Source organism: Phalacrocorax aristotelis, chromosome 2 (assembly GCF_949628215.1).
Source record: "Phalacrocorax aristotelis chromosome 2, bGulAri2.1, whole genome shotgun sequence".
Classification (NCBI taxonomy): domain Eukaryota; kingdom Metazoa; phylum Chordata; class Aves; order Suliformes; family Phalacrocoracidae; genus Phalacrocorax; species Phalacrocorax aristotelis.
Window position 1 is genome coordinate 88,966,170 of NC_134277.1, and position 21,986 is coordinate 88,988,155.

Genomic DNA, 21,986 nt, shown 5'->3' on the forward strand with positions numbered 1-21,986 from the left:
TTATTTTTAAGCTGTGACAAATTTACGTCCAAAAAATTTTCCTAGTGCTAACTATACATGGAATCAGAATATGGGAATATTCCTATCTTCTACTAGAAATAGACAGAGTCTTGCAAACATTTAAAGTTGCAGTTCAACTTCAGCATCTACAGGAAGGAGAAAGGAAAACAAAGTAAAATATACCACTGATTAGAATTTAGTATTTTCTAAAATTTAAGTCAAAGTTGTATGTACTAAGAAAAGTTGTTTTGGACATAAATTGAAAGTATATTTGACAACTCTACAGTCAGCTACATTCTTGCATGCCGCCCTCCCCAATTTTGAGGTCCAAAAATGGATTACTGATGGAAAAAGTGATTTACCTATATCCAGAGAAAACTATAATGAGTAAAAGATATCCTAGCCATTCTTAAAAGTACTGCATTTGGTCATAAATGACATTCCAGGAGGTTCCTCCTTTAATTTAACAGTATTCCAAACAAGTATTACTTTCTGTGCTTTGGTTGAGATCATTAAGCTTTTTGTAGATTTCCTATTTTAAACCTATTCACTTAAAGGAATTAAAATTCCAAAACTAGAAACAAAGATTACTCACATTCCCAGTTCGTTTGTAGTTCTGGTTTTAGATGTCACAATTTAGTCTTAGAGAACAGCCTTAAAATTAACCTGCATTATCACTTCACAAAGAAGGATCTTTTTAAATCTTAAGAACAAATGATACTTACCGAACACAAGTATGAACAACGTATTTAATGATACCACCCAAAAGACATGTTCCTGTGAGGAGTTTGGGGGAAGGAGGGAGGAAGACGACAAGGAAACAGTACATAAATAGTCATTTAAATAAGTGACTTTACTTTTGTTTCTAAACTTCTTATTTCAACTGCCTATTATTACCAACCTCAGACACCTTGTAGAGTCAAGGAATTTGCTCTAACACAAAGACCAAAACATGCAGGACAGATTGTGAAAGCATCTGCTTACATTCCTGGACCATCTGCCTAGATAAGAGCACCTATATTTGCTTTAACATTCTTATTTTGTAAAAATAAGCTTTTATTTTAAAATCAATATAAATAGTTCCATCCTTAAAAAGAATTATATGGAATGTGTGGATATTTGTTTTATAAATGAAAATGTCCACCTGAACTTTTAACAATTAGACTTTGTCACAAGAAATCCATTAAGAAAACCGACAGCTCCCACTCTAGAAATGACAGCATGTCTATTTTTTAAATATTACTTTTAGCTAAGATGTGAACTCAGCCATAAGTACATTGGAATGTCAGTCCTCTTGATATCAATATTTAAGGTCAATCACTAATGACATAATAAGCTACATTATTTTAAACGTGAGACATTACATTAGTGAGACATTTTAGTTCAAACATAAGACATTTATCCACTACAGTATCTAATAAATGCATTCATATAAGAATTATATTTCTTTCACACATTAAATAAATTAACATTTATACTGCTGGAAGAGAGTACAGATCATTTTTCCTGTTAAAATACAAATGACTTCTCTCTTTAGAAGAAGCGATCTGGCAGATGATACCCAATGAATGTAGCTGTCATGGGCTAAAGTTTTGTTGCCATCAACTCTTAGCAGTCTCTCTCCCCTGACCCTGAAGTCAGAGCTAGGCATCTCCAACAGTCAGGTAGGATAAGCAGCAGAGCGAGCCCTTCAAATAAGCTATAACAAAGCCCACTAGAAGTTATGCATTATTTAAGTAAGAGTTTGTCAGGGAGATAATCAATACAGGTTCATCCACAGACAAGAGTTAGCCAACAGCCTTTTTAGGAGTGGTTTACTAAATTATCATAAAGATTTTTGGAACCAATTTAAAAAATACATGCTTCACAAGACAGACTGACTTTTGTGAAGATTTTAAAGAAAGATTTGATACTGATACCAATTAAAATAATATTCAAGAGGGGAAAACTTCTAAGGAGGAACAAAAAACCCCAAATAAAGTCAAGAAACATAACTGAAGATCTTAAATTTTAAATTCTAGTCTTCACTAAAAACTCACTAGTGGTGTTCTCGTGGTATCAGGGCAAATCAGAGAAGTCTGAATGACACTATTTTAATCATAACATAACAAGAAAAACTTAAGGCTAGAACAGGCATGTATTTTCAGTGTATACTTTTTTAAAGGTTCTAATTTTTATTTACAGTGGAGTACGTGATCCAAAGTTACCAGTGTCTTTTATGAAATCCCACTTTTATGCCAAACACACACAATTCTACTCTGTGAAACTCCTAAAAAAGACAGTTTGCTTGAACATGACATCATATGAAAGCCTCTTTAAAGAATATATATAATACGAAAATAGGGACTTCAAATAGAATATAATTTTAAAAAATACAGGTTGCTTAAAAAAATAAAAGCCTTCTATAGAAATTCTTAGAATGCATGATTTCACTTACTAAAAAGACCAGAGATCCATCAAGTCCAAGCATCTGTGAAGATAAGTTAATTTACTCATCAGAAAAACTAAGCAAAACACATCTAAAATAAGCCTCATAGAAGCCTCTTTCACACCAACTTTTAACAACCAATATGGTCAAAAGCTTCTTTTATTGCTCGTCCTACAGAACCTGGACAAATTCTTAAAGATGAAGACAGAAACTATGTTCTTGTTCGACACAGTAAACTCAGGCAATCAAAGGCAGTGATACACATGTGGAATATCTTAATACACATGTATTTACATATGGCAAACCAAACATATAATCAACTAATTTATAGGCTATTTCTCTCCAAGACTTTGAAGACTCTTGTAAATACAAAATCCTTGTCAAACATTCTAGCAATTGAACTGTTATTTAAAAACATGTTTAAACAACTCAATATTAAGAGGAAAATTTTTTTTGCTTCCTAATTACAAAATACAAGTTTATGTTGCATTGAGAAGTCAAAGGTCAGCATTTTACGTTCAATGTATAAAAGCAGCTAACAACATATAGTGTAGCAACAGGATATTGTTGCTACACTGTATGTTGTTAAGTTTAGAACTGAACTGGTCTACGGCTAGGGAAGACAGGAGACAAATCCTCCATCACTCTGCACAGCTGTTACAGGACTCATCCACAGAACAGCCAAAACCAGAGCATCTATGGTGGCTTAGCATCAACAGACAAGGAGAAGGCTAAGGTACTCAACAATTTTTTTGCCTCAGTTCACTGGTAACCTCTCGTAAGCCAATGGACCACAGGATGGAGACCAGGGGGATAAAACCTCTCCCACTGTAAGGGAAGATCAGGTTCGTGACCACCTGAGGAGCCTGGATATACACAAGTCTATAGGACCTGATGAGATGCATCCCAGAGTCCTCAGGGAAGTGGCTGATGTAGCTGCCACACAACTCTCCATGATATTTGAGAAGTCATCGCAGTTAGGTAAAGTCCCTGGGGACTGGAAGAAGCGAAACATTGTGCCCATCTTTAAAAAGGGTAGAAAGGAGTATCCTGGGAACTACCGTCCCGTGAAGATCATGGAACAGATCCTCCCAGAAGGTATGCTAAAACACAGGGAGGAGAGGGAGGTGATTCAAGGCAGCCAGCATGGCTTAACTGAGGGCAAGCCCTGTCTGACCAACCCAGTGGCCTTCTACGATACAGTGACTACATCAGTGGACAAGGGAAGAACTACAGATGTCATCTATCTGGACTTCTGTAAGGGCTGTGACACAGTCCCCCACAGCATCCTTCTCTCTAAGCTGGGGAGATATGGATTTGATGGGTGGACTGTTCAGTGGGTAAGGAATTGGTTGGATGGTCGCATCCAGAGGGTAGTGGTCAATGACTTGATGGTCCAGATGAAGACCAGTGATGAGTGGTGTCCCTCAAGGGTCTGTACTGGGACCAGTACTGTTTAATATTTTCATCAGTGACGTAGTGGGATTGAGAGCACCCTCAGCAAATTGGCAGATGACACCAAGCTGAGTGGTGCAGTTGACATGCCAGAAGGACAAGATGTCATCCAAAGTGACCTGGACAAGCTGGAGAGGTGGGCCTGTGAGAACCTCATGAGGTTCAACAACGCCAAGTGCAAGGTCCTGCACCTGGGTTGGGGCAACCCTTGGTATCAATACAGGCTGGGGGATCAAGAGACTGAGAGCAGCCCTGAGGAGGAGGACTTAGGGGTACTGGTGAATGAAAAACTGGATATGAGCCAACAATGTGCGCTCGCAGCCCAGAAAGCCAACTATGTCCTGGGCTGCATCAAAAGCAGCGTAGCCATCAGGTCAAGGGAGGTGATTCTGCTGCTCTGCTCTGTTCTGGTGAGACCCCACCTGGAGTACTATATCCAGCTCTGGAGCCCCCAGCACAAGAAGGACATGGAACTGTTGGAGTAGGTCCAGAGGAGGGCCACAAAAGTGATCTTGAGGGCTGGAGCACCTCTCCTATGAAGACAGGCTGAAAGAGCTGGGGTTGTTCAGGCTGGAGAAGAGAAGGCTGCAGGGAGACCTTATTGTAGCTTTTCAGTACTTAAAGGGGACCTATAGGAAGGATGGGGGCAATGTCTTTAGCAAGGCCTGTTGTGACAGGAAATGGGGTAATGGTTTTAAACTAAAGGAGGGTAGATGTAGACTGGATATAAGGAAAAAATTCTTACAATGCGGGTGGTGAAGTGCTGGAACAGGTTGCCCAGAGAGGTTGTGGAGGCCCCATCCCTCGAGACATTCAAGGTCAGGTTGGACGGGGCTCTGAGCAACCTGATCTAGTTGAAGATGTCCCTGCTCACTGCAGAGACAAAACAAAACTCTCCTTTGCCCCCCACTTCAAGGATTTCTTACTATTGCAATCCAGAGACTCCTACTTCACAGTTACTGCTGTAAAGTACTCGGTTCAAGGCTATTTTGTACTAGGATTTTGCACTAGGTTCCTTACACTAAGATATTAAGTTTTCACATATTTTACAGGGTAAACCAAGATGCAAGTATTTTTGAAAATTCAGAAAGCTTGCATGCTATTTTCACAAGATGAAATAGCAGAAAAGCATACCCCATTTTGATACTTAATGCAACTAGATGTCTATTGGCTACAATAGGAAATAGTTATGAGAGCTTGCTGAAACTGATTTCTATATTCATGGAGAGGCACCAAAATATTTTCACTGAGGAGTGCATCAACATTTCCCAACACATAAATTGGGTTCAGAAATATAACACTTTTGTCTTGAGGTACACAGTAGAACGGTTCAGAAGCCTGAATTTCTGTATGTCCTTTTCCACTAAGTATCTTCCAAAACAAACTAAGAAGTTTTCACTAGTTACAAAAAAAAGGTCAAGACCTGTCCCTTGTGATGAAAACTGTATTTCTACTACACTGAATCAAGGCAACAACTATATCACAGCCTAGGAATACAGTGACTAGCTTTCCAACTGTCTACCATAGGCACTAGTGACGCTGGTAAATCACATGAAGCTGCTCTATCTACCTTCAGGCAGATTTTGCTGCATGCAGTGAGCTTTTAACCCCAATGTTGGCTATTTCTAAACCAGCCACAAGAAAATTAGTTCTTGAGTCTCTACACTACTCTATGATTACAGTCTACATGCATCTCACGCTCTAATTATTGTAATCCATATTGTAATCTAAATATTGTAATCCATAAACAGAACAGAAGCAATGTTACATTAAAATCTCTATCATTTTCTAAGAAATTTATCTTAACCAAACATGTAAATAAACTACATTAACCAAAATTTCTAGTTCTCTCTTTAGTTCAATGCTTTCATGAAAACAAAAATTAAATATATATAATGCAATACCCATGTGCTCCTAATCTCACCTAGCATCCTCAATGGAAGCTACAATTCATTTCTAAACCTGACCAAGTTGAAGACTTCAGAGAAGTCTGTCCTAAAACATGTTTTAAGCTGCTACTATATTTCAGATCAAAGAAATGCCTTTTTGATAGTAGCATAACATTTGGTTTTTAGTACAATTACTTTTTTAGGTCACTAAAGCCTCTTACTGATAGTTTTCATACTAAACAATAGTATCCAAATCTATCCCAAATGCATTTTAACACAACAATGCTACAAATAATTTCAAATATGAGTCTGAATTATTAAAGAAAATTATTCTTACTCACTCGCTCCCAAGTAAGCTCTTCTGCTGCTCGATCCCATTCCAAAGCATTCCAGTTCATGTCATCTGCGGAGACAATGGCCATTTTTACAGCTGTTAGACTCACCCAAACCAAGATGTAACCACTCCATGCTATGTTTTAAATGAACAGACTTAAGTGCATAAGATTCAACTCGTAACTGCTAATAGCCTTTCAGCAAGCAAATGCTTCAGCACTCAGAAGAAAGATATGAAATTTGCAAGATAAGCTGAAGTGGGAATTTACAAAGCTTCCTTGAGTTATGACAGTTCAGTTTTCAATGGTTTAATTTATATTTGCAAAGAACTAGGACATTACTGTTTTGAGTCACCTGTTACCTTGTGCTCCATTGTTTGCATCTGCTGCATCTTCTACTACAGCATCTTCTTCATCTTCATTATCTTCCTCCTCTTCATCTACTTGTTCTTCTTGAATTTCAGGGTTCTCTCCCACAACTACATTCTCAGCAGGTGGGTTAGCAGGTTGATCAAGCACAGCATTTTCAACACCTCCATTTACAACAGCCTGAGCCTGCAAAAACAGGATTTATTATTCAGTTAAATTGATCAACTCTCTCCATACTTTTATCCCGTACATAGAAAAAACAAATTGTCTTAAAAAACCGTTAAATGTATTTTTTCAGACAAGCATTAAATCTGGGACCACTAAACCGTTTAAAAGAGGAACAGAAACATTCAGACTTCTTCACAGAATAGGTGAGGTTAGAAAGGGCCTCTAGAAATCGTCTAGTCAACCCATCTACTCAAAGCAGGGTCAGCTACATCAGGCTGCTCAGTGCTGTTTCCAGTTGGCTTTTGAATAATGAGATGGAGAGTTCACAACCTCTCTGATCAACTACTAGAACAGGTTTATCACACTTACAGGTAAAACAAACAAAACCACAAAAAAAACCCCAACCACCTCCCCACCACCCAACCCCCCCCATCTGTTTGGTGTGTTTTTTGTTTGTTTGTTTGTTTTTGGTCTCACCAGTGCTTAATAGAGGGGAACTCTTGATCTTATGAAAGCTATCATTATATTAGAAAGACAATAATTCAAGGACAACCCAAGTCAGTCATCAAGCTGAGGACCTCTATCTCTGTCTTTAAAAACCTGACATTTATTACAAAAGAAAACAAAATTTTAATTATTTCTCCCCTATGCATGTATTGCTTATATCATCTCCTCTCCTGCTGAAGAGGCTCCTGTAAGCACTAAAGGGGTGCATGTGTGTGTGCTGGGGGACTGGGGGATGGCAGAGAAGGTCCAGCCTCAAAGGTTTCAACAAACCTCCTCCGCATGCTTTGAGAACAGTAAGTTGTTACCTCATGAACTACTGACATACCTATGAAAGAAAACAAAAGCAAGCTGCATCTTCATTGACTATGGGTGACAATTCAGCTTTACATGCGCAAAACTATCTTAAAAAAAGCGTAGAGATACAGACAGAAGAATCTAAACAATGTTAAAGTTACGTTACAAAAATCATACTATAACAAATCCATTAACACTCCATTTTACAGAACTTCAAAAACATAACAATGTCACTGAGTTTATAAAGGAACACGTTCAACTTCTGCTAACATACAAATAAAGATACCCTGAAGTAAAACATTACTGTTGTATTCTGATAATTATTTATCCACAAAAACACATTTTCTAAATTTGTCATGAACTACTGAGCAGTCAGGTTTTACCTCATTTTGTTGACCAACCCCATTGAGTGGCTGTTGCTGATTCTGTTCCAACCACTGTGGTGCTCCTCCGTGGACAATCTGTTCACGTAACCAAACAAGGCTGATAAATGCACAGAGAGTGCATGTTACCACAAAACAGCCCTGCAAACAGTCAGCCAGTAAGTTCTCCCTGTTAAAGAACGAAAGAAAAAAAACCCACATGAATGACAAAGATATTTTGCTAATAAGACTAAACTTAGTCTTTGTTAACTACTACAAACAGATTCTCCTAGTCCAAATCAACAAATAAACTGGTATTTGTGCAAAAAGCTGGATTTATTTATGTGTCTAGGTGAAGACAGTATCTAGACATAGTTTCTATTTAATTTTAAAAAAATCTGCTCAAAGGTTTCTTTTAGAAAGGCTGTATGTACCTGTGTACAAATAGTTTTAAGTGCCAAGATAAATGCAGATTTGGAAAGGTTTTATTTCCCTCTGGTTTGACTTGTGATTTTAATACTGTTTAAACATAAATATTCCTGCAAAACAGGATCCAACTCATTAAGAAGAAAAGCTTCAAGAGTAGTTCAGGAAAAAAAATCTTCAAGAATAGCTAAGGAAACATAATAGTTGCTAAGTAAATGATTTGCTACAGTAAAAGGTCTGTTTAAATGGCTACATGCATAATATCCAGTCCATGGAAACATTTTTTCTGCTGAGCTATGCTAACCAAAATAATGGAACTGCAGGATTTGCCTTCCACTGCTCTACATTTCAGGTAGTCTTTTACCCCAGATACGACCTCTATACTTAAAAAAATCCTAATCCAACTACAGTATGTTATTTAAGACAAGAAATACGCCACCACAGTACTCTGCCACCCCCAAAGTAGTATCAGTCTGGCTCTCCATGCAGCCACAGAAACACTTGTGCCTGCACAGCACAGTGAATACCACAGGGACAGGAAGTCCAAAATAAAAAGAAGACACAAGATGCTACTGAAATTGACTCTACCAGAGAAATGCATGTCAAAGCACAGCTTCACATGCCATTAAAATCTAACACATACTTGAGTCCTTTGTTTTCTCCCTAGACTGTGAAGGACACAAGAAGAGGTGCTCTAGGTTCAGCTGTTTCAGATTCTTCTCAGAAAAATAAAAATAAAATCTACACTTACTGGGAGATAAGAGGAAAAATACTGTTATTAATCTCAAGTGAGCATCTCCTTCCATTAATAAAAATTAAACATTAACATGACCTGATGTCTCAAATCTAACAGCCCAACTGAGATGACTTAGCTGAACTGCACACGGCGTTCATTCAAAATTTGCTTGTCTTGCAACTGATTCTACTCAAACTGAGTTTCAGTTCCTCAGGTTCAATATAGTGAAAAAAGTAAGAACCAGCATGAAACTGCTGCATTGGTACTTACTGATTCTTTAAGTAATATTGATTTAAAAAAGACAAAGATAGGCAATATTCAATAGCATATGGACAGCAAGAAAGCAAGACAATAAAAAAAGAAATCCCTATCACATAAGAGACTCAGGATGGATAAAAATCAAAATATAAAAACGTAACAAAGCAAACAGAATGTAATGTTAATATTAACTACCAATATTTATTAATATTCTACTACGTGGCATCTGATTTAAACTGTAGGAAATTCATTTCTTAATTTAAGTGTAATTTTTCAGTGTAAATTTTCTTGACATCAAATACAAATCTTCATTAACCAGGGCCTGTTTTGTAAAGTCACTTTTTAATCTCCAAGGATCCTGAATAACAGAACTTCGAAGTGAAATGATTTCTACTCTAATACTGTTGGCCATATATCTTGTTACGTAAAGGGTAATGGGAAACTGCTTGTATAAAATGATGGAATATAACAAACATAACCTGAAGAAAGGGACACTAAGTTCCAAAGCAAACATTTTCACAGTAATCTGACTGGAAAAGTTATTTTATCAAACTGTTTTAAGTACTTACGTTGACAGAATATCTAATGGCAGCGTCAGTAGCGAGCTCACAGAGCCAGTAAACAAGCACTTGTAGATACGACCTGCATGAAGCAACAGAAGCATGGTATAAATTAGATTCTGGTTATAGCCTCACTTGGAAAGGACCATAGGTACCCCTCTTTTCACCTGTTCTAACTAAATTTATGACAAGAAAAAAATCTCAAACTTCAGTGAACTGACGTAACTCAAGACCATATACAACCATGGGGAACAATAGTAGTTCTGCCTATTATCTAGCTACATGGTGGGGGGTCTTCAAAGGGGTAGGATACTGCTGTGAACTCTGCCAGGCTGAAAAGGTCGAAGAACACAAGACTTGTAACTCCTGATTATACTACACCGGTAGGAAAACAGTAACAAAACTCATTGTGAGATTTTGTGGAGTAAGAAGGGGATTTTATTACTCAAATCTCTAAGCAAGCTATTTTTCCTCACATATTTCACTTGCTGACTCTCATACAAGCACTAAGACATGTACGCGCAAGTGGTCTGGACAGGATCACTTGTGGGCAACGCTGAAGACAAAGGACACCAGCTACTAAATCCTCATTTTATCTCTTGCATTCTTCTTGATTGGTATTTATGAACCAATTTTAAACTTGCCTTTCGTACTCTTCATGAGTAGACACCATTTGGGATCTTTGCCTCATTGTTTTGTTTAATCCCTCTTGAGCCTCAGGCAGAAATTCAGTTCTCCTATTTTCCTTATCTGTGTATCTTGTAACTCCAGTTCTGTTGTTCATCTTCTTGTCACCTTATCTTTAGTCTGTTTGTTTTCCCTCTTGATTTGGATTGAAATCACATATACAGTGCACTCTGGCAAATAGCAAATATTCCTTTTAGCCCTTCTTCCACTGGTTCTTCTGGTGCTCACATACACAATTCTATTCATACTTTAGTTATGCCAATTTAAGTAGTTCTATTACACACCTCTACAATTTTAGCCACTATACAATTACATGAAACTATAGCTATATTGGTTTGGGTTTTTTTTGTTCTTTGTTTTAATGGCAACAGAATCACTCAAGAAAAATATAATCATGTGCCATATTGGTGTGGGAGCAGAGATTTCTAAAATTTGAGATAAAGGAGGTACTTCAGAGAATCCAACTCCCACTCCAGCGTTTCCTGCTGCCTTAGTGTACGCATTAACTTTACTCCGTGGGTACATCTCTCTCACCCCACGTACTGTAGAGGTAGCTTGGGTATTTCACTCTAGAAACCATGCAGCTAAATACAATTATTGCAGAGAATAAGGCCACTTTAGAGTAAACTGGCCTGAACAGATTATAGCAAATTATATAACTACTTTTTTTCATCCACTAAGGTAAGTACGCTTTGTGCTAACAGAATAGCGACAGCATATCAGAGGCTGCTGGCATTAGGCTGAGGGTACGCACAGAAAGATAAATTTCTTTTACTCAACCATATAAGATGGGTATGCAATAAAGAAGTGAAATTGCCAAAAAGGAACATAGAATTTATCCCACAATGCGATAACTGCATGACTAGCACGTTAATCTGGAAGTGAGATTTGTTCAACCATACCTGTCCTTTGGTATGTTTGACATTTTTATGTTGCACCTTTTTCTTCCAGATATAAAATAATGAGAAGAATATTTCCTTGTGAAGTCAGCCACACATAATTATGTAAGCCATGACAGAAATGGGGAAGGTAAAAAGATTACATTAAAAAGTTTTAAAATATTACAGAAAATTAAAGATTACAGTAAAGGCATTTAATGTAAGATGACAAGACCAATACAAAAATCACATCCACAAGACAGATCCTAACAAATTTCAAAAATAAATAGATTTTTCAAGGTTTGTCAGACTGAATAGCTGTATCATGTTGGGTATCTTTCCTGTGGAGATATGTTACCCTTCACACTACATTAGTTCTTGAAGGAATCCATTAACAGGGGTACATGTGCAATGTTAGAAACAGAAATTAAGACAAAGTTTAAAAAAGGTCACTTGTAAATCAAAATCATAGGTCAGTTATGCTGGCTTAGTATATGAGTGTTAAAAACAAAGACATTTGTAAAAAAACCACAAGCCACCCCAAACTATATAGCTAAGTAGGTGGTGACTTCTGGTAACATTTCAGTATTACTGAAGAGCCAATATCAGGTCTTCAGACAGTTATGAAACATAACGACCTTAATTAATCTATTAAATTTGATTTTGCTGTCCTTTAGAAGTTTTAGTAAGAGAAGTAAACACATTTGCACTTTGAAAGACAATGGCAGAAAACCAAGATTAGTCTGAAAACCAAAGGAAGAAATCTGAAATATTTTTTACTGTCAATGTAAATCTTGTTTACTCCATGCCCAGAAAAGCTCCTTTTCCTGCACAGGAAGGACAGGCTGCAGAAACAGGATCATACTTTTATGGCTGATGCCACTATTGTGGTATTTTCAAACTAAGCCAGTGCCAGCTACGAATAAAAGCACAGAACATATTGACAAACTGTCTAGGGAGATGCATTTACTGGCTCCCCACTCTTTTATTCAAGGGGTATATTACTTTTTGTAAAGATGCACTTGCGATCATTTCCTTGATTGAACACTATATCCCTTTTGCCTTTTTCCATCTTCTCCGTACTTTTACCTTGTTGAAACATCAATAGTTCTCCTTCTATTTGTATTTGAAAAGTGAATTTCAAACCGGATACTACAGTAAATGAAGTGTGTGCTCTCTTTTTCTGCTCAATTCCTTTAGTAAAACTCTACTACTGTAACTAGTAATCAATTTATGTATGACTATATAGGAATTTCACCTTTCATACTAAAAAAAAAATTCCACTTTCACTTATAGATGGTTAGAAAAACCAGGACCATTCTTCTAATCTAATATTAATATATGGCAGCAAATAAAAACTTCCATGTAGAAGATAATCGAAGAGAGGCATTTTACTGGAATAAGACATTTAAAAGCCCTTTTATGGATTTTCTCCTCTTAACACTTTCTTGCATTGCACTACTGGCTTAAGCACCAAATAGTTAGAACTTCTGAGTGAAAATAAGTGAAATAATGTCTCTGAATTTATGATTTATTTTATTTAAATAAACCAACAATGGTCTCATAAAACTCTGTTGCAAGAAGTGGCATATTTTCCTGCTTTCCTGCCTATAAAAGTATTACAGTACAAAAAATTGATACTTACATGCAGTAAGAGGTACTACTCCCAACCATGCAAAGGCCACAAGTGTATAATGAAACCAGTATCGTATTGCTGTGCCAATACTTGTAACCAGTCCAGCAAAGATGTCTTGGATTGGAAGCCGTGAAGGCATATCTGGGGAATAAACTGTGTAGAAAAGGCACTTATGAAACAGTTCTTCCTTTAAATAAGCATTTATGTAAAAGGCCTGCCAACTACAAAACACTTGTATTTGACAAAAGCTTACTCGAAGAATAAGCATATTTTGTAGATTCCCAAGAGACAACTCAAAGCAAATAAAAAAAGCCTTCATATCACATATTTGTTACATTGTATACTGAGTAGAATGGGAAAATTAATAAACTCCCTGCTAGCTTTTGACTTAGAGTTTTCTTAATAGCTTTATTTATCAACTGTAAACCCTGATTATCTCAAAATAAGCTCAAGCCTGCAAGAAAAAGAAGATTCTAAATTCAGCAGCCATCCCACTCAGCACTACCTCAAAGATATCCCTGTTACGTATAAACAAAGTTCAAGGAACGAGCACAAGGAACAATAACAAGTAGCATTTTTGTATACTGTCGATTTTTTGTGCTAGATAATTTAGATTCCACTTACTATCCAACAGCATAAGAAAGAGATCAACAAAATGGAAGTACCACCCAGACAGGAAAACTGAAGGGAACTGATTAAGTATCTACTGACAGTGAAATTTACACAGAACGACTTTTATATTCAACAGATATCTATTCCATACCATGCAAGATTTTTTCTAAGTTGCATTATGTTCTGTATTAGGACCAAATCTCTCAGCCTGTATAGGCATTTTCATAACAGTAAACTTTCTTGACTTTTTAAATTCAACACCTATATATTGCATAAACCCATCCCTACTCAAAAGCCAAGAAAAATGGTGACAGGGCTTATTCTTTTGCAAACAGTTAAAAAACACCTCTCTCTAACAAGTTCATTACATTTAGTTAGCTTCTACAGACTTATATGCATGCTAAGAAGTGGTAATGCCCAGTATCAATGACAAGATTTGATTAATGAAGATAAACTATAGTTCGGAGTTGCACAAAGACATTGCGGCCTGGATGTTTAACAGCTATGTTGGAAACAGCTAAGCTTGAAGATAACACATTTAATTAATGGACTATTTTTAAAAATATCATACTTTTAACTACATAAGGGAACTAAATTTTTTAACAACTACTAGAGAAAAGTTCTCCTTCCCTCTAATGCACAATCCTTTGACTTGAAAGTCTGAGAAACATGGCTTCATGCAATCTGCCTGCATCCCACCTTTTCTCTAATGAAGATCCCTACTACCTTTACCTACATTCCTAATCATCTTTTCACTCCTCTCAGAGCGGAAGCCTCTACAGGAAAACACCCCTCTTCTCTCCAGGGATATTCCCCTAAGTTTCTGTATTGTGAAGAGAACTGCAGAATGTAGAAAAGCAGTATCAACACACAGGAAGTAGCCAACGAATGTAGAGAGTTTGGTGTATTTCAACAACATGTGGACTATATTTGACACAAAGTAACAACAAAACAGTAATCATAAGACAAGTAGCAACTGCTTTTAAATTTCAAAGGTTCTTAGTTGTCAGGTATCTGGCAAGGAACTGGAATTTGTTAAATAAAAGGACTAAAAACTACACTACGCTAGGGAAGTGTAGCTGTGAGAACAGAGAGCAGTACACGAAGCAGGACAAACATTTTCACGCTCTCTACCAATTTATGATTTTCCTATTACAGAAGCACATTTAGTATACAATTTGGTAGTACCATAGAAAATGCCACTTGAAGACTTAGTAACAATCTCTCAGCTCACACTGAACAAACATTCTGGAAAATTATCAGAGGAGACAAGTAGACCTTTGTTAAGGGTTCTACAAGAACACCTACGTAGAGTGTATTTGCTAGGCATTTATGGTATCACTCAGACGAAACTGAACTCAGCAGATACTCTGAGGCTTTTATTTTGTTTTCAGAAAAGTATATTTTGATCAACACTTTGGAACTGCAAAAGAGGCTACAAGGAAAACATTAACTATGCATTAATGATTCATTTCTTAGGGTAAGTTGGGAGGGTTTAAAGTTTTATTTTTTAAAAAAATGCATCTTTCAGAAATTACTGAATACTCACATGGGATTGTAAAAAAGGATGCCTATCCTAACTCAGTAAAGGTGAAGTGGTTGTAAGTGTTAGCACCTCTGCAAACTCATTTTTCTAAAGGCTTTAGGGTTACAAGTGAGCATACAAATAAATGCACAATGTAGCTACTACTCAGTGCCACACCTCAACATATACAAAGCTTCTACCCCTATAAGCTTTATACCATGATGATAAAATAAAGCCCTTCTATGTCCTACAACATTTGGGTAGGTGAAATGCAAAAATTCCTAGCATGAAAGGAGCCCCTTCTGTGCAAGCACACTGCAGCACTGAAGCTTGCTGCCAGTGATTTTCATGGCTAATCCCCCTACTTGTGTCTGTCATCTACCACCATTTTCTCTCTACATTCCACCCTCATTCATCCACTCACCACTACCTCTGTGAGGCCTGAGACTTTGACCCCTGCCACCACTGTATATATCCTCTTCATTCCCTTTCACACACTTGCCCTCTTTATCCTTCCTCCATCCCTTAATTCCCATACCAGTCATCTTTCATAAATCAGTTTGATAAACCAATTTCCTGCCTCATTTACCACAGGTCCTCCACATAAAAATCACTCTACTAAAGGCCAATTAAAGTGACAGTTTTTTCTATTACCGCATGAAATTCAAACAGACTTTGGCTGAGTATAACTGAGCTTTCATAACTTTAGTTTAACTTCTTTGAGCTGTCCAGGCCATGTTTGGCTGGTTGTTTTCTGGGGGTGGGTTTTTGTTCTACACACGCCACCCTCCCCCGTAAGCCTAACTTTTTCAGGAACACAAATATTAATTTTGCTTCCCCAAAACAGACAGCTCAGGACAAAAATCTGCTATTAGGCTGCCACAAGTAAGGTAAGTAAAACACAAGGCTGTCTTTAGAAGTTTTCCTTCTCCTACAAAAAACAAGCAAGAAAGCAGATGATGATTAGTAGTTTTCAGGGAAACTGTTTGTCAATAGGTTTCAGCTGACAAAACAATCCAGAGCAGGAAAGTGGGAAAAAAATTCCCAATGGTCTAGCTTACCAATGTGATATATTAAGTTTGTTACAGGAAGCTTTCTCATCATTTCCATCTCCTCAGAGGCTATTTAGTACAAACATCACACAACTATACCCTGACAAACACAGCAGGGACAATCTGCTGAACCTGAATGCTATATTCCCACCAAACTTACAAAGAAAAAAACCTCACACTTCCAATTTAACTTCTCTTTCCCAATCTTTTCAAAGTACAAAAGCTTAATCCAAATGAAAACTATACTGCCCACACAATTTCCCTTGCAAGGAGATATGAGAGATACTTAGTCATGACATGGGCAGTACAGAAAGGAGCTCTCATCAGAGCACTATCTGAATAACAGGGGCTTTTTGAATACCTGTGTGTTCTGTAATGATAATGTAATATGTAATGATAATTATAAATATTAGCAAACCTGGATAGTTTCAGACTTCACTTTTGTTGCTTGTGTTAAAAAAAAGAAAAAAGAAGAAAAAAGCAGCCACCACATCAGGAGCACTGGCACTCTCTGTAGTTATAAATGCCAGCTGCACAGCAGAAAAACCCAACCAATACAGAGAACACCAGGCTCTTCCTAACGCTGAAATTCTCTTGCTCCTCTTTCCTGTCCCACACCAGCATCAGAATTCCTGTACAAACCCACCTCCACAACAAGTCATCAGCAGCGTGTAACTGATCCCAATACAATGGTCCAAGACTCTTCCTGTCTCCCGAGGGGCTACTCCCAATGAATGAGAACAGGTTGTGCAGGTTTAAAAATGTTTGCTTCCCCCATTTATGGCTAGTTGATGGATGCTTTCTGAAGCATGCAAACATTTGCAGAGAAGTCAAATATACGATCATTATAAGCTAGTATAAAATACAATGGAACGTTATCCACACTTTTCATGTTACTAGCCAGTAGCATTTTGAAAATGCCAATCTTCCCCCCAGAAGGAAATAAAGATACTAAATGTATTTTACCAGTTTATGTTATACCTACAGATTTCATGCCTCCCACGAATCCCTTTCTATGGGTGCATCCTCTTACTTTTCACTGAGGGAAGCAGAGGTGCAGAAAGACACTAGAAAAGCAACACCCTTCTGACACATGCTGTATCAAAACACCCCACCACTATTCATTATGAAGGCTCAAAACTTTTTAATAGTCTTATTTTTCTCCACGGCTTTCACAATGCAATTGGATCCTATTCCACTTCTCACTCCCTATCCAAGTCAGCCTATTTATTTGCCCATAACCTAAACAGGTGCATGCCTAGTTGAAGAAAGCAAAACATCTTTCTTAGGTTAGGTAAAACTGTCACTTAGACTACTTCACAGAATCTCCACACTTGCAGTCCTCTACGGGTAGAAAATCTACCAGTAGATTTTCTGTTTACTATTACACTTGCAAGCCATTTATATGCCACTTCAGTCATCCTTGCGAACTGATCATGAAATTGACTGTATAATTCGTAAGTAAAAACCTTGTGTTTTGTAGCTCACAGGTTAAAGCACTGGCTTGGTAAAGCCGGGGTTGTGAGTTATTCTTTAGGTTGGACCAGATGATCTTCAAAAGACCCTTCCGACCTAAACCATTCTATGTTTCTGTGTTTCACACTCTTGAGACATACGCAGACTTTGCTCCAGACCGCTAAGGGAAAAGGCAAAAACCACCACTCCTTCCCATGCAAGCAATGGGTCTAAAAAAATCATATCAAGTGACATTCATATATATCTCAACTGCATGTTTACTCCACACCCTGGAGCTGGCTGCAGATGTGTTGGATTCCGTGCTAGCATGTAGCATTTTGTTTCAGAAATTTATGTTTTTCCTAACTAGGCTTTCTAGAAATGCTGAAGCTATGGACTACTGTGTTAAAGTTTGTCAAAATGAACAGGTAAGAAAATTAGCCCATTATATCCTTCAATAAAATCTTAATTACTTTGAGTGGCAAGCCCAACAAAATGGGTCACTCATTTTAGTATAATTACATAGCTTCCTACAGGTAATTTTGTACAAAATTAAAGATCCAGAAGTTTGGAACTTAATTTTTAAGTGTTACTACAAACAACATGCAATTACTAAGCCATCATTTTTGCATAAGTTACTTGAAAATATGAATATATAATTTAAAACTTTACAATTATGTCACAGTGATACTCATCTTTCTTTGCCTTAAAATCTATGAACCATGAACTCTTTCACATTAAGCTAGATATGCTAGTCACATCCGGAAGGTTTTAAGACCATCAAAAAAGTATAAAGGCTTACAGATTATGTAAAAAATCCCACACCTAAGTATTTAATATGGAGAATCTCAGTGTGCTATAGGATAGCTTAGGAGCTCAATCATCCAAATGACTTACATGAACAAATAGTTCCTGATCCAACAAACTTTCATATTAAGTTACATGTGAACAAAGGTGGCAAACAACACTAAAGAGGAAGAACAGTAACAAACCAGGATTACAACAACAGTGAGTTCCAAGTGTATGCACGCCTTGATTTAGCAACTTTAGATGCATAAATCAAAAGCTTATTACAGATCATAATAATTTATAAATTGAAGAACATCCCACCCACATGGCTTTCTCACGTTTTACAATCTTTGTTTTAATTAAGCTTGTGACATCATATCGACCACTTACAAATAATGCAGCTGCTTAGGAAGCAGAAGGCTCAAACCATCCCCATCTCCAGCCAAAGATCAGGTTAGTCTACTTCCATATTTGTGTATTTATGTTAACATTACCTTCTACAGAGAAGAGGAGCTTTGAAGACTATCTTCTCATGGAAAATACAGCCTCACCTTCCTTTATGGGTCAGTGCTTGTGAATGTTTAGTGTGACATCAAGAAAAGTGCATCCTAGCACATAACAAAGGAAAGTGCATGTGTGGGGAGGGAAAGAATACAGAGTTGCCACTCTTTAAAAAGTCAGAAAGAAGATGTGCATGTTAAAAATGAAGAAGCACCTTGACATAATTCAAAAAAAGCCCAAAGCTTTTTTTAATGGCTGTATTAATTCAAACTTGAACTGCAGGAAAGGAATGAATTTTAAAACATATAAAATTTAGCTTCAAAGTGTGCATTTGGAAATTGAGTCATTTGCCTACATGACTAAACATTTTTAGAGAACGTTGCTAGTATTCGAAAGAAAAATCAGTTCCTTTGTACTCCTGTCAAGATGCAAGTTGAACCTTCTGCTCTTTCCTTCCTTCCTTACAAACAGTAACTATCCTAGTAGTTCAGGTGCTCAATGCTCAAGAAGGCACAAGATGTTACAGAATTTAAAGAGAGTGAAGGACTTAAAGAATATATACACTAGGAATATTTTTATGAATGCTCCATACACAAAGTTATACTAGCAAAGGAGCATTTTTGACAGAATGACAGCAACAGCCTTAACAAGCAAACCAAGCTAAACTAAAAGAGGAGTTGCTGGTATTGCTGCTCTATTATTCTCAACTTAGTGCCCCTCCATTGACACACAGATACTAATTATGTACATACCACATCCCATGGTGAATTAACTTATCTGAAAGCGCTTTAAACCTGCCATGGTTATAGGCCAGATCCAACTTCTCTTTGGATGACTGGCATATACATCGATCCCGTTCTCTGCCTTATCATTCTCTCTCCAGCACCTGTGACTCTTTCCCAGCTCCCACAAACAGATCCAGCTTCCAGACTGGACATCCAAATTATCTTCCAAATAAAGAGGGGTAAGAGAAGCAAGGGAAACCATAACTGCATGAGTGTTGGGTGCAAGGGGAACAATGAAACAAGAGACACCGCTGGAGGAATCTGTGCTAGGTACCCAACATATGCTACCACTGAGTGCAACCTGGTAGAAAAAAAAAACCAAAACAAAACACACTGTGCAATGTGGAAAGCCAAGAAGAGAACATCAGCAGCTGACGGTGCTCAGTCTGGGGAGTGGCCAGTGTGTGGCAGGAAGATAAGCAGACATTTGCTGGAGGCTGCATGTGGAGGAAGTACTCTATTACACGGGGAAGAAAGAGGCTCACTTATTACCAATTTCAAGGCCCTTACGAGAAGTGGTAACTTGTCAAGCCATAGTAATTTAATTATGTTTCCTCACATGTCTGTAATCTGGAACTACATTACAAACTGTGCTGGTAACACCTATGTCAGTCAAGGATTAAACTTCTGCAGGGACACCTCTGTTGATAAGGGCAGTGAATAAGCTTTCTACTATCAATAGTAACACACACATAAAGTACATTTAATTTAGAACTTCTCATCCTCTTTTTTTTCTATATCTTAAGGAAAACACTATACCTTTTTGTCTTTGTGTTCCATATAAAACTAGACAGTTCTTAACAACTAGTAGCAGAATACAATTTTGAGACTGGCTAATTTGCTTGTAGGGAGCTCCAGAACTGGGGATCACTCTTAATTTGCAAAGCTTCCTAACAGAAGCAATACAACACCTTTATAAAAAGTTTAACAAATAAAACCTGCAAGCAGATGACATCTCCCTTACTTTTTTTTTATACAGGTCTCTTATTTAAAAAGAATACCCTTAAAGCATTGCTGTGATCAACAAAATACGCTGTTCTCCTCACAGTGGTAAGACAGTTAATATTGTTTTTAAAATGATCAGCAGTGAAATGTACAGTCTAATGTGTTTAAATAATTGTTGGCAGAAACAGAATTTTCTGATGTTCAATATATAGAAGGAAGGCGGATTACAGGATTTTTGGAACAGAAAATACATACACTAAACCATCTGGCTCCATAGCCTCAGTTTTCTCTACCAATGTAGAAAACTAGTAAAGTACACTATCATGCCGCACACCTAAAACATTCAAACCTCATCATCTTTGCCAACAAAAGACAGCATCTACAGTGCAGATACCCATCAATTTAAAAAAATTTAAGTTACATATCTACACCATGAAGAACCAAGTTCAGCATTTGTAAAGAATAAACCAGCACAAATAAATTTAATGAGAAAAATATGTAGCATAAGAACCACTTCACCTGTTCAACAGTCAATAAATTGACAATACTAAATGAGCCTAGCCTGCCACCAAGCCAAAGGACCTCACTTATTTCTACTACTACTGTCGGTTCAAATGTAATTAAGAATCCTCTGGGAACTACAGAAAAATACAGTCATTCTTTATCACAAGTTGCCTAACTTCTTTAGCTGAATCTAACATAAAAGGGCATGTACTAGTGGGTAGTTACCGTATCTTGGCTGAAACGCTAGTGGAATAATTATCATTTGCCTAATCTGTCAAAACCATTTAAACTGAAACTGAGAGAAGTCACGTGGTAGTGTTACAGGTGGGTAGTTCAAAGGTAACTGAAAACTGGTTTCCAAATTAAAATTTTACTGTGGTTTCACCTTAACGTTCAGACTTCCAAACACTTAAATTTATCAATGAAGCTGAAAACATGCTATAGGCTGTAATGTTGGCAACAAAAGAATGGGACTGAGGCAGTCAGAAACGGTACAGAATAATACTTCCTTTTATGGCTCACGTAAGATTATGAAAGAATCAGATTATTCATTATTTAAAGAATTCACAGTCTGCAATAATAAGCATAAGAATTGCAATTCAAACAAGAATACAGAAGTTCAAACACAAGTTTGGATCTATCATGCTGAATGAAAAAGTAATCACTTCATACAAACCAAGACAAAAATAGTTCTGAAAAAATAGGAGCAGTAAAACATACTTACTTGGTGTGAAAGCAAATCTGTGCTTACATAATTCACAGTATTCTTTTCTGCTGTGTTTAAGCCACTGAACTAAGCTGCAATAAAAAGTGATGATATTAATACACACTAT

The 21,986-nt window shown here is 37.1% G+C and overlaps 1 protein-coding gene across 4 annotated transcripts in view; it reads right to left on the minus strand.

The window, feature by feature from the left end:
- Window positions 1-21,986, minus strand: part of MARCHF6 (membrane associated ring-CH-type finger 6) — a 55,504-nt gene that overhangs the window by 27,823 nt on the left and 5,695 nt on the right. For all 4 annotated transcript variants that reach the window (XM_075084285.1, XM_075084283.1, XM_075084284.1 and 1 more), the window contains exons 3-10: window positions 21,878-21,951; window positions 12,995-13,138; window positions 9,794-9,866; window positions 7,826-7,994; window positions 6,467-6,659; window positions 6,114-6,175; window positions 2,438-2,470; window positions 726-777 (exon numbers count right to left, since the gene is read on the minus strand). In XM_075084285.1, the coding sequence (XP_074940386.1) occupies window positions 726-777; window positions 2,438-2,470; window positions 6,114-6,175; window positions 6,467-6,659; window positions 7,826-7,994; window positions 9,794-9,866; window positions 12,995-13,138; window positions 21,878-21,951 (800 nt within the window). The remainder of the gene's footprint in view (window positions 1-725; window positions 778-2,437; window positions 2,471-6,113; window positions 6,176-6,466; window positions 6,660-7,825; window positions 7,995-9,793; window positions 9,867-12,994; window positions 13,139-21,877; window positions 21,952-21,986) is intronic.